Below are 13,356 nucleotides of genomic sequence, written 5' to 3'. Positions count from 1 at the left end.
TTGTAAAAACCACCATCTTGTATATCTGTTTTAGCATTTTTCAATCTATCTGGAGGCTGCTGCAAAAGGAAAAAGTGATCGTTACGTTCTAGTTTCCATCCACCTGGGACAGTGGTTATTAGATTATGTCCCTCAACCATCAGTAGCATCAGCATCATCTGGGAGCTTGCAGAAACGCAAACAAACAAGCCCACTTTGGCAGAGTCTATTGCTGAATCAGAATGTCTTGGGTGTGGTCCAGGAACCTGGATTATAACAATCTTTCTCCAGGAACTTCTGATGAAAGTCCAAGTTTGAGAACCAACGTATAAGAATAAATAAATGTGACCATTTGATGTACACTTTCTGAAATGTATCTAATTCCACAGTAACTTTGATAATATTTCTAATGATGTTCTAGTGCTTAAAATGATGTTAGATATGAAAAAGGGTTTTTCAAAGATACTTGCCAAATTTTTCAAGGGTTCTTCACCCTTTGGATGTATCTCTGCTTCTCAGATAAATAAAAATTAAAAGTAATTGTGATATAAGAAAATTAATTAAAATAATTATTCATAACATAAATATAATAAAAATATTATGATATATTATAATTAATAATAAAATTAATAAAAACAGAAGTGAAATGCAAATTCTTTCCAATCCCAGCTTTGTTTGAGATATGGCCCACATTATTATTTGGTTATTAGAGAAGTATTAGACTTATCTGTGGTAGAGAATTATCTCAATAATGGGCTATTGCCTAAATAGTAGAGTTGGTTAATTGGTCATTTTCTATTGAGTATCAGTCAATACCCATTTTAAATGGGAGACTCCTTCTGTGCCTAATGATTTATCTCCATCTTTTGTGCATATAACATTCTAGCTTTCTGAAAAGCTTCAAAATCCTATCAGAAAATCAAACTCACAACATGATGATTTTAAAACTACATTGATCTTTGGGCAGAATAGACTCCCATGTACAATACCAGAATATAATGACCAAGAGCATGAATGAATGATGAAATCAAATTTCAATTTAGTCATCTCAAGTGATGTCTTACAAACATTTCTCATGATTTATCAGACTTCTTCTTTGCATCAATTTAAAATACACATAATTTTTCCACAGATGTCTACCAATACAGTAAGCGGGAGAAGCACATGAACTTTCAGCTTTTCCTGGATTATAAAATTCTGGAATGATCTATAACATAAAACAATGTTTAATGCCCTTAGAATTTTTGAATAATTTTTTTAAGGTAAATAATATCTGACTTTTGGGGCCAGCGCTGTGGTGCAGCAGGTTGAAGCCCTGTCCTGAAGCACCAGCATCCCATATGGGCGCCTGTTCTAGTCCTGGCTGCTCTTCTTCCAATCCAGCTCTCTGCTATGGCCTGGGAAAGCAGTGGAGGATGGCGCAGGTCCTTGGACCCCTGCACCCATGTGGGAGACCTGGAGGAAGTTCCTGGCTCCTGGTTTTGGATTGGCGCAGCTCTGGCCATTGCTGCCATCTGGGGAGTGAGCCAGTGGATGGAGAACCTCTCTCTCTCTCTCTCTTTCTGCCTCTCCTCTCTTTGTGTAACTGACTTTCAAGTAAATAAATAAATCTTAAAAAAATTATATCTGACTTTAGGAATCAAGTATTTGCTTTTATTGAAAATAGCTCTCTATTAGGCTATGAAGACAAATTTAGTTATAGATAAAATATTTACATATGTATATAAAATGAATATATGTAATTGCAAATATTATTTGTTAATGTTAACAGTTGTTAGTACTAAAATTTACATAAAAGAAAAATTGATATATTTTGAGAGTAAATGGTAAGCAACAAAAAGCTATCTAATACAGTGTTAGATGCTATTATTAATATTTAAAAGAGCACATGGGTAAAATTCTTCAGTTTAAAGACTATCAAATACCATTTAAAGCAGAAATACAAATTTCCTATTTTGTGATTATATTTTATATGTCTGATTTGTTAAAAAATCTCATACCTGAAAGCTGAGGTTCCTTTACATGTGCTGCGATTTATAGTAAATAAACATTACAATCTTTGACTGATCTGTGACTGATCTGTGAAAAATACATGGTTTAGATACTTGATAGCTAGCTCATAAAAATGAGTGCCGCAAATAAAAACATGCTTTTAAGCCACCCTAGAGACAGTATCCTTGCATACCTTCATGGGCGCCAGCTGTATGGGGGTGATACAGGAAGGGTCCACCATGGGCTTCGGTCTGTTGGCAGTATCTGCTAACAGGCTGTGCCATTGCTGTGGAAGGCCGGTAAATTTCTGTTCTTGTGGATCAAACCCAGTATGAACCCTGTGCTCAAAGTTGGACGGGCCAGATATTTCAATCTTTTTCTTTTTCTTCCCAAACATGATGCCAAAACCTGGGAAATGGAAACAGAAAGCAGGCAGCTGTTTATCGTTTGCCAGCAGCAGAGCATAAGAAAATTACCGTTAATTCAGTTATCTCTTCAGTCATTCCTCTCTGTAACAGCCACAAAACATGAAAGCTGGATTTTTCACGGTGTGTAGATTAGATCATTTCATTTGCAATCTTTTGTTCTCCCTTTAAACTTGCTGTCTGTAACATGGTTCCCAAGCAGTTCAAGGTGGAGGGTTTTGGAGATATCATGTATTTCTACTTTCCCCCTTGTGCACCTGCAACCTGCCATGAAGATCTTACAGGTACACAATACTTTCTCAGCCCCTGTCTTAGAAGGAGAGAGGCATGAAGCAGACACAAACCTGACTTCCAAGATCCGAGACCAGCCAAGCACAGCTGAGCCATAGGTAAGCCTCAGCTGACTCACAAGTGAAAAAGCAGTTTGCAGCTAAGCCTCTGGGATTTTTAACTGGTTTCTTATGTGGTATTATCAAAGTAAAAACTGATGAGCACACAGGGAGAAGCATCTCAAAGTGTGCTATACACTTAAAATCAAAACATGTGTAAAAAAAATCAAATGTACATGTACATGACAGACAGGCTAATAATGAAATTCACCACCTAAAATTATAATTAGGATTAAACAAGTAAACATCTGTAAAGCACTTGGAAAATCATCTGGGACAAAGTAAGAGCTAGAAGTATTAACCATGCCTTCAGACAAATAAACAGTAAACTTGACTGACACTGCCTTTAGAGAAGAGAATCCAGGCAACAAGGCGGGGAGGGAGATTCACTTCTCATTGCACACTGTAATTAAACTTTTGTACAATATATTTTACTTGTTTGCAGTGGCACAGTTTACCTAGTTAAAACATTTCCAGGAGCAAGACTCTCTCTAGAAAATGAGTAAAATAGGCAAAGTAATAACATATTCTGTTATTAAATATTGGGTGGGGCACCTGTTAGCTGTGATCATGGGTAACTGCTTTATCTTCTCTCAATCTACTCATTTGTAAAAACAGGACAACAGTGATCAGTTTGGAGCATTAGAAAACATGATGTTTTGGGGTAATTGTTGTTTTTTTGAGGAAGCCTTATCTCTACACTTAGGCTAGAATTTGTGGGTTATATGCTCCTGAATTACTGAGTGTATTCTTCATAGCATTTTGTACTTATGATTAATTAATTCCATGTAACTGTATGCTTTGTTTTCCCTACTTGATTGTAAGACTCATGAGAAGAACAGTGCTGCCTGGTTGTTCATCGTTCCTTGACATTGCAGCTCAAGAAAAATTTGCTGAGGCTTGCAATGTGGTATAGTGGGTTAAGCCACCGCCTGCAGCACCAGCATCCCATATGTGCAGTGGTTCATGTCTGGGCTGCTCCACTTCCAATGCAGTTCTCTGCTAATGTGCCCAGGAAATCAGAGGAAAATGGCCCGAGTACTTGGGCCCCTGAACACATGTAGATCTGAATGAAGCTCCTGTCTCCTGACTTCAGCCTGGCCCAGCCCCAGCTCCAGCCATTGTGACCATTTGAGGAGTGAACCAGTGGGTGGAAGATCTCTCTCTGCCTCTCTTTCTCTGTAACTCTGTGTTTCAAATAAGTAAATAAATCTCTTAAAAAAAGAGAAGACTGAAAGGACTGAACAGGGCATTTATTCAGTAAATATCACATTAGGTCAGAGCTCCACAGATATTAACATCTTCCCTCACTCTCTTCCCTTTGCCTTCTCTGTTTCTGTTCATCCTCCATTAAAACTTCTGTTTGCCCTTTAGCCATTTATCTCTGCTTGCCAACCAGTCTCTTCCTGCTGCCTTCTAGTTTCTCAGGATCATTTTCCATCCCCCTGCCTGGATAAATATTTTCTCAAAAATGAGCAGATCATTCACAGCCTTAACCTTCCAGTCACCATCAAAATGTACTACACTCCTCTTGTTTGTTACTTTAGACTATTTTGGGAAAATATTGAAAGGCAACAGTGAAAAACTAATGAAAAGAGAATAAGGGCTCAAAATAACTTGATGTATTATTGTCCCTCTTGGGAAACATAACTCTAATTTAAAAGCTTTAAAAAGTTCTTTGCTAAAAGTCAGTAAATAGATACAGGTCAGCTAATTTTAAACAATGGCCCTCTGCCCCTCACCCCACGCCAAACCCTAAAGTGTAAAGAAATAAAGGATCCCAGGTGTGGTAGACTGTTTCAGGAACGGTTCACAGTGTCCATGCCCTTGGGTAGGTCTCTCCCATACTGACTCTGGTTTCAGATATGTAATTTGCCATGGCCAACGTGACAAAAGAATCTATGACAGGGACATACAATATGCTTGAACAGCGGGGCTTGTGCTTTTCTGTTTGTGGGATATGCAGTTCACATGAGAACACAGCCAGGCTATCCTGCTGGAGGACAAGAGACGTTGCAGTGCTGTCCATCGTCATCCAGCCGACAACCAGCCAACACCCAGAAGCCAAAGTGCCCAGCAGCTAGCCACACGAGTGAGCTCAGTCAACACCAGCAGAAGACCTGGGTGAGCTGGACTCAAATGTGCAATCGCAAATACATGGTTTTTGCTTTAAACCACTATGTCTGGGAGTAGATCTTGCGCGTAGAAAAATCTGACCAATAGCAAACACCTGATTGTCATCCCACACCTTGCATTTTCAGATGCCCATCATTTTTCTCTTTGAATTTTAGCTGCCCCAAAGTTTCAAGCAACAATGTTTGATCTGGGTATTAATATTGGGCTGTTACACAATTGCGTTAGCTCAAAGTAATCTTGATTGTGATACTAACTGGTTAGTTGAAGTTCTGAAATGTTTTCAGTAGTAGGAAATTACTCCAGTAAGTGGCTTTGTATATCATCTCCCAGTATTATTTAATAAACATCAAAAATATAATTTAGCCATCTGTTGGCTGAGTTCACTTGGCATTTTATAAATTTCAGCTACCACTACTTAAACAGAAATTATTTCTGAAAAATCATATGAGTAGAGATTTTTTTGCTTGTATATATACATGAGCAAGAACTGAGAATGCTAGGTCAAATATTTTTAGAAGCACAAATAAAATTATCTTACTATTCCCTTCCTGATTGTGAATTTCCCAGTAGTTGTTATGCCATTCAAGTGAGAGAATAAGGAAAAAAAAAATCAATAAACTGTTCCTGTTTATTTTTTAAAGATTTAAAATTTAAAATTCAGTGAGCCAGTTCAAGTTCCAGCTTTCTGCTTCCGATCCAGCTTCCTGCTAACATGCCTGGGAAAGCAGCAGATGATGGGCCCAGGTGATTTGGCCCCTGCTACCCATGTAGGAGACCAGGATGGAGTTGTTGGTTTCTGGATTCAGCCTGTCGCTGGGGAGTGAACCAGCAAATACAAAATCTCTCTCCTTCTCTTGCTCTGCTTTTCAAATAAATAGATACATAAATAAATCTTACAAAAGATTCCTGTGAAGCACGTACTTGATTGAATGCAGAGACAGAATCTCCAAGATGGACAGTGAGATTCCACCAGCAGTGGCTCTTAGCTTGTTAGCAGTGAACAAGCCTCTCCTTGAGTGAAAGACAGGATCCAGTGCCATTTAGCACTGCGCAGCCAAGAGATATCGAGCAAGGAAGTCAGGTTGTGTTTGGCGGCTTATTTCTTCTCTCTCATGTGTCCATACTTAGTCTGTACCTGGTATGGGATTAATGCTCAGTATGTATCATCTCACACTCTCCATAACCCTATAGCAAAGTTTATAGGAAAAGATCAACCCTAAGTTTGATAGTTAACTAGCAGGACTCACAGACCTCTCAAGTTTGGTGTAAATCTTCCTTTGCTCAAATGCTTTTCCGTACATAGTTCATGGGAACCTAACCCAAGTTGTAAACAGCATGTCACCTACTCTTGTAACAAGTAGCTGAGTGTCAGCCAATCACAAGCAGCCAACTGTTCAAACTGTGTTCAAATAACACAGACTTGAACTGTAACCAATCATGCTATTTTTGGACCTCATTTCCATTTTCTGTATATCACTTATTTTTTGCTGGCTATAAATATAAACTTTCCGTGTGGTCATGGTTGGGCGGCATTCTGAACTATGAAGCAGCCCAACTGCTGCTTAATTCCTGAACTGCAAATAAAGCCAATTAAGATCCACAAAACTAGGTGTGTTATGATTCGATATTTTAATAGACTCAGCATATATTCACACTAATGACAATGATTTATTACAATAAAATGAAAAGAAACTACCAAGGGGGAAAGGGGCATGGGAAAAAGTCCAAAGGAAACCAGATACAAGATTTCAAAGGTCTTCTCCTAGTGGATTCATTCAGGACATAATTCTTTCCCCCACTCAGTATTGACTTCTTCTTCTTCTTCTTTTTTTTTTTTAATTTTTATTTTATTTTATTTTTTTTATTTTTGACAGGCAGAGTGGACAGTAGAGGGAGACAGAGAGAAAGGTCTTCCTTTTTGCTGTTGGTTCACCCTCCAATGGCCGCCGCGGTTGGCGCGCTGCGGCTGGTGCACCGCGCTGTTCCGATGGCAGGAGCCAGGTGCTTCTCCTGGTCTCCCATGGGGTGCAGGGCCCAAGGACTTGGGCCATCCTCCCCTGCACTCCCTGGCCACAGCAGAGAGCTGGCCTGGAAGAGGGGCAACCAGGACAGGATCGGTGCCCCGACCGGGACTAGAACCTGGTGTGCTGGCGCCGCAAGGTGAAGGATTAGCCTACTGAGCCGCGGCACCGGCTCAGTATTGACTTCTGACAACATATGTGAAATGCTGTCTACCAGGGAAGCCCATTAGAAACTGCCTGCAGGGGCTGGTGCTAAGGTGTAGTGGATAAAGCCTACGCACGCAGTGCTGGCATCCCATGTGGGTGCCGGTTCAAGTCCTGGCCGCTCCACTTCCAATCCAGCTCTCTGCTAGGGCCTGGGAAAGCAGTAGAAGATGGCCCAAGTCTTTGGGCCTCTGCACCCACATGGGAGATGCAAAAGAAGCTCCTGGCTCCTGGCTTCGGATTGGCACAGCTCCAACTGTTATGGCCATCTGGGGAGTGAACCAGCAGATGGAAGAGTTCCCTTTCTCTCTTTCTCTCTTTCTGCCTCTGCCTCTCTGTAACTCTGCCTTTCAAATAAATAAATTAATTAAAAAAAAAAAAAGAAACTGCCTGAAGATTATCTGGTACTGGCTGCATAAGCACCCTTTACCTTGTCTGTACCAAAATTTCAGAGTCCAGAAGGAAAGCAGGGGTTCAGAATAAACCATGCTGCTTGCATAAGTGGTGTAGGCAGCATGAGCCATTTTTATCAGAGAATGCTGGGAATCATCCTACAATCCAAGTTCCCAGATGGCAACCAAGGACAAGCCCAGCAAACAGGCTTTTCTAAGAGTTATAGAGGAATCAACATTCCTGCGAAGCACACACTTGACTAAATGCAGAGACAGAATCTCTAAGACGCAGTCTCAAGCCTGCTATATTACATCTTCTGCACAGGTCTGTTATTATCACCCCCATTTTACAGAATAAGAAATAGATGCTCAGTGCCCAGGCTACACACTGGCAAAACTGGAGACTCAGAACCTCAAAGCACATGTTCTTAATCACTGGGCCGTGTACCATGGCCTTGCACTTACCTTCTCTGCCAGATACCGCCTCTTACCCCTCCTGGGGACCCTACTGGTGGACTTGGTGAGCTCCAACAAAGGTAACCATTAGATTCTTTAATGCTGTTCCCTGTCTCTCTAGAAAAAACCCCCTTTAAAGAAACTACAAACTGAAGCTGAGAACATAAAGGCTGAAGGGCTGCTTACTCTGCCAGGAGCTCTGATAACTGCGCAGAATCCACAGAAAACCAGGGCATGGAAAGCCTCATTCTGCTTCAGAGTTCCAGCATACTTACTCACTTCCAGAATAATTAAATAACCATATTTTAAGATTTTATTCACTTATTTGAGAGGTACAATTACAAAGAGAGGGAGAGACAGAGAGAGGTCTTCCATCTGCTAGTTCACTCCCCAAATGGGCGCAAACAGCCGAAGCTGGGCCAGGAAATTTTTCCGGGTCTCCCACTTGGGTGCAGGGGCCCAAGCACTTGGGCCATCTTCCACTGTTTTTCCAGACCATAGCAGAGAGCTGGATCAGAAGAGGAGCAGCTGGGACACTAATTGGTGCCCCTATGGGATGCCAGCACTGAAGGCAGAGGCTTAGCCCACTATGCCATAGCACCAAGCCCCAGTAGTCATCTTTTAATACAGGAAAGTCACCACAGGTTTACAGTTAGGAATTTCATCTTTTTGTTTCAGTCAGCATTAAACATACACATGAACATTTGCCTGCTAGTTTGACACAGCATGAACTAAAGTGTTCTTCCTGGGAAAACCAGCTGTTTGAAAGGTAAAGTTTTTGGTGAGTGCAATAGGGGAAGAATTGGTTCCTTAGTCAAATATGTTTGGGAGGCAATAGGTTACAGAAATTTGCTTTGTGGAGCTTCTTGGGGTCTTTGTTATGCTAATGTGTGGTTATGTTCCTAGAGGAGGAAACTAAGCAAATCCCAGAATCTTTGTTTCTGAAAACCTTTTGCAAAAACCCACATGGGGCCAGCATGTGGCATAGCTGGTAAAGCAGCAGCCTGTGACTCTGGCATCCCATATGGGTACCAGTTTGAGTCCCGGCTGCTTCACTTCCAGTGCATCTCCCTGCAATTGCCCCTGGGCAAGCAGTGGAGGATGGCCCCAAGTGCTTGGGACCTACCACCCATGTAATAGATGTGGAAGAAGCTCCTGGCTTCTGGATTCACAGCCTGGTCTAGCCCTCGCCATTGTGGCCATTTGGGGAATGAACCAGCGAATGGAAGATCTCTCTCTGCCTCTCTTTCTCTCTGTGTAGCTCTGGAAGTGGAGCAGCCGGGACTTGAACCGGCACCCATATGGGATGTCGGCACTGCATGCAGAGGCTTTACCCACTACACCTCAAATAAATTTTAAATAAAACTTTAAAACCCTCAGAATTCTGCTTTGATGGATGGCTTTGGTCACCATATGTTCTTATATTGAACCAAGAGACCAAAGTCAAGCTGAATCTCCAAACTCCAATGCCCTGCTTATCCTTTGACATCTTTCTGGTAATTGCTGCACTCAACTTGATTTAAAGGACGGTGCAGTGCCAATCCTGTCTTACAGGTGTTCAGCTTTAAGGACTGAGGCTATATTGATATAAAAGCTCCTGGTGCATTTCCTAACTCAGGTCTCTGTTAGTTTGGATAATGAGCAGGAATTTAAAGGAACAGAAGGCAAGAGAAGCAGCACCTGAGGCCACTTGATTTAGCTTGGCGTAGTGACCTACCACCTTGTTAGGGACCAGAAAAAACTACTTACACTATTTTTACGCAGGACTCGTCATGTACTAGACACTTCTGCATGTATAAACTCACATACATGCTTCACAGTCACTTATATTTTAAGGACTATTATTGTCACCATTCACAGAAAATGAAACTGAGGCCCAGAGAAGTTAAAGAATCTGACCAAGTTTGCACAAGCAGGGAGAATCTGAAGTGGGATTCAGCTCCACACAGCCCAGCTCCTGAGAGAGGCTGGTAAAGCATGCGCCACTGCTTGAATACTGCTTCAGCTCTGCCATGTGATTTGCACCCGGGCCCTGGCAGCTTCCCTGAAATTAAACGGCCTCCTCTGTAAATGGAGATGACTCCAGATTTGTCTAGCGCCTTGCAACAGTCAGGAAAACGAAATGAGTTATTAAAGAAACTCTTTGAAAATAGCACAACAGTCATGCCACTAGCTAACAAGAAGTGCTTATTTCCTGGCACCTGACATTCTCTGGGTTCAGTGTGGCGGCCATTCTCCAATAGAATTCTGACAATTCTGTGAGGTAGTTACCTTCATTGTACAGGTGTGGGAAATGAAGCTTAGGGACATCAAACGATCTTATTTCTCCAGGGTGCATGGTTGACAGGTAGCAGAAATGGATTTGAATTAAAGTCTACCTAACTCCAGATGTTGTTCTTATAGGTGGTTGCGATGTGGGTTTTGCTGTGGTATGATTCTTGTGAAGCTAAGTAAATTGGTATTTTAATTAGGATTAATATGACTATGCTTCAACAGTGCCAGCTCCATTTTGAACTTTGTTCTTGTAATAATGCAATAACTGAGACAAGCGACCGGTGAACAGCAAGGAGGCCCACTACTTCACACAGGTTGACTAATAGCCACATGGACAAGTGTGTGCCCATATGCAAATGAGACTGTCTGGGTCTATGACTTCTGCTTCCAAGGCTGACAACTCAAGCTAAGATAGTACCCCTTCTGGAGACATCAGTACTAGTGCCTGCAAACTACCATTTGAGCTACATCTCCTCATAACTCCACTCTCTGAGGATATTCACACTGAAAAGATACCAGTCCCTGGAGGCTCTGCTGGAGTGAAGGCCCCTTGACTGCATTGCTGATGGCTTGATGGTGATCTGCAACCACTGAGCACCACCCTGAAGGGAATTATTTTTCCAGACCACTTGGAAAATCTCCTTCATGGATACATAATGTTTTCTTCATTACTAGTATTCTGTGCTTGAGTAATTTTTTCACCTATTTATTTTTGCCTATTTTTCATATATTGCTTTTACATATTCTGCCTTTGTGTGCATTGCAATAAAACAATTAATTATTTTGGTCTACTTATTGTGTCATTTGATTAAAGACTAAAAGGAATCATCTCTCTTGGAAAATTGTAACCCTTGAGGGTTTGTCACCAGGTACTGGGGAAACTGGGCCACCGTGGTTGGACCAGTGTGGTGTGGGCAATGCTTGATCACCAGATTGCCAAGTGCTGTTGCATTATTGATTTGGGGTTACATTCACTGTAACAGAATTCACAAAAACGAATTTTAGACAAAGCCAATAATTGTGTACTTGAAACAAGCCTGGAGGTGCATAGCTAGGTGCAGGGTGTGTGTGTGTGTGTGTGTGTGTGTGGTTCGAGGGGAGGCTTTCAAATACCATTTAACGTCATAAAGCTGCAGAGAACTTGGAGATAAGATGACAACAATTAAAATATATGTCACCATGCAAGATGTAAGCTCCTTAAAAAATAAAGAATTATTCCAGAGAAATTATTATAGAAAGAAGAAAAGGACAAGAAACTTTGGGAAAAACAAAAACTGGAACATAATCATATAGTTTCTTGGCTTATTGGTAAGTAAAGAAAAAAAATCTTCAAAATTTTATTTTACATGGCCATTTATTGAGTTAGCCAAAAATAGCACCCCCACCAAAAAAATTAGATTGGGGAAAACAGGTGAAGTGGGCCAATTGTGTAAGAATGATGAATTATTATTACTGTAGCAGAAAGCAAAAGGATATGGATGTCTAAAACTTACACATGTGGTAATACACATATTTTGTCATATATAAAGAACTGGGGAAAAACTGACAAAACTGAAGAAATGTCCTTCCTAGTGGCTTTTTGGGGAAAAAGAGAATATGGGATTATGACAGGGTTTGTCTGGGAACCACTGAATTTCTTACTTTGTCAGTCACATTTGGTGTATTTTTTTTCCTGAGATATATTAAAGTCAATTAAAAAGAAACATTCTTAAAATGAACATATGAGAATATACTCCAGTAAACTTTACAAAAAAATCAATCCTTTGAGTTAATGATCAGAAAAAGAGATTGATTTACATGAGTAGAACAGAAAAAGGGTGATCAACCATTGTTCTGGAATTATATCGACAGAAACTATTCACAAGGAGTATAAGAAGCTGCTATCCTTGGGAATTTATATCATCTGAGAATATGGGTTTCCAAATGGTGCCAGTGCATTTGGATCCACATCTTGTTTGAGGGGAAGCCTTCATAGAGATGATTTTGTCATTAAGGTGTTTGAATCATGAGTTGATCTCTAACCTGAACACCCTGGTTTTTAGTTTTCAGTTCTTGCAAAAGTTTTTGAATATCAGCAAAATCCCTTTAATTTAATCCCCCCAAAAATGAAAGATGACCAAATGGAGACATATAAAGAAACCATGTGTGATAGTACATGAACTAATGTCACTTCTTTCTGGAATTTCTAAAATACATCTTACTCACAGGGCCTCAGCTGTGGGAGTACAGAGAGTGTAAATCTATAAGGTATATTCTTTATAGTTATGTGGAAAAATGTTTACATGAGTGAAGATAAGTAAGTAATGAAATAACTCTGCAGGTGTATTTTAAAACTATCTGACAGCAAGCATGCTGACTGGCCCACAAATTTTCTTAATGTATATTTTTTATTCTCTAATGTTTTTAGTTCAAGAAATCAGTTTCAAAAATATGCATTCCACTTGAAAAAAATTCTTGCTAGAAATCTGACCTGTTTTACATTTATTTAAATATATATTTAATATATATGTGTATATATTTTGCTTTTACACCCCCTGCCATTCCTAATTAATAAAGAGAGCCTACGGGCCAGCTCTGTGGTGCAGTGGGTTAACGCCCTGGCCTGAAGTGCCGGCATCCCATATGGGTGCCAGTTCGAGACCTGGCTGCTCCACTTCTGATTCCGGCTCTCTGCTATGGCCTGGGAAAGCAGTGGAGGATGGCCCAAGTTCTTGGGCCCCTGCACCTGCATGGGAGACCTGGAGGAAACTCCTGGCTCCAGGCTTTGGATCAGCGCAGTTCTGGCTGTTGTGGCCATCTGGGGAGTGAACCACCAGATGGAAGACCTCTCTCTCTCTGCCTCTCTTCTCTGTAACTCTGACTTCCAAATAGATAAATAATCTTAAAAAAAAAAAAATAAATAGAAGGCCGGCGCCGTGGCTTAACAGGCTAATCTTCCGCCTTGCGGCGCCGGCACACCGGGTTCTAGTCCCGGTTGGGGCGCCGGATTCTATCCTGGTTGCCCCTCTTCCAGGCCAGCTCTCTGCTATGGCCCAGAAAGGCAGTGGAGGATGGCCCAAGTCCTTGGGCTCTGCACCTGCATGGGAGA

The 13,356-nt window shown here is 41.0% G+C and overlaps 1 protein-coding gene across 1 annotated transcript in view; it reads right to left on the bottom strand.

The window, feature by feature from the left end:
- PAK5 (p21 (RAC1) activated kinase 5) overlaps positions 1-2,368 on the bottom strand; it is a 102,678-nt gene extending 100,310 nt beyond the window's left edge. The window contains exon 1 of the mRNA XM_062202280.1: positions 2,165-2,368. Within this exon, the coding sequence (XP_062058264.1) occupies positions 2,165-2,368 (204 nt within the window). The remainder of the gene's footprint in view (positions 1-2,164) is intronic.
- Positions 2,369-13,356: the final 10,988 nt, after the last annotated feature.

This window comes from Lepus europaeus, chromosome 10 (assembly GCF_033115175.1).
Source record: "Lepus europaeus isolate LE1 chromosome 10, mLepTim1.pri, whole genome shotgun sequence".
NCBI lineage: Eukaryota > Metazoa > Chordata > Mammalia > Lagomorpha > Leporidae > Lepus > Lepus europaeus.
The sequence above is the reverse complement of the archived record's forward strand: the minus strand, read 5'-3'. Positions and strand labels throughout refer to the sequence as shown.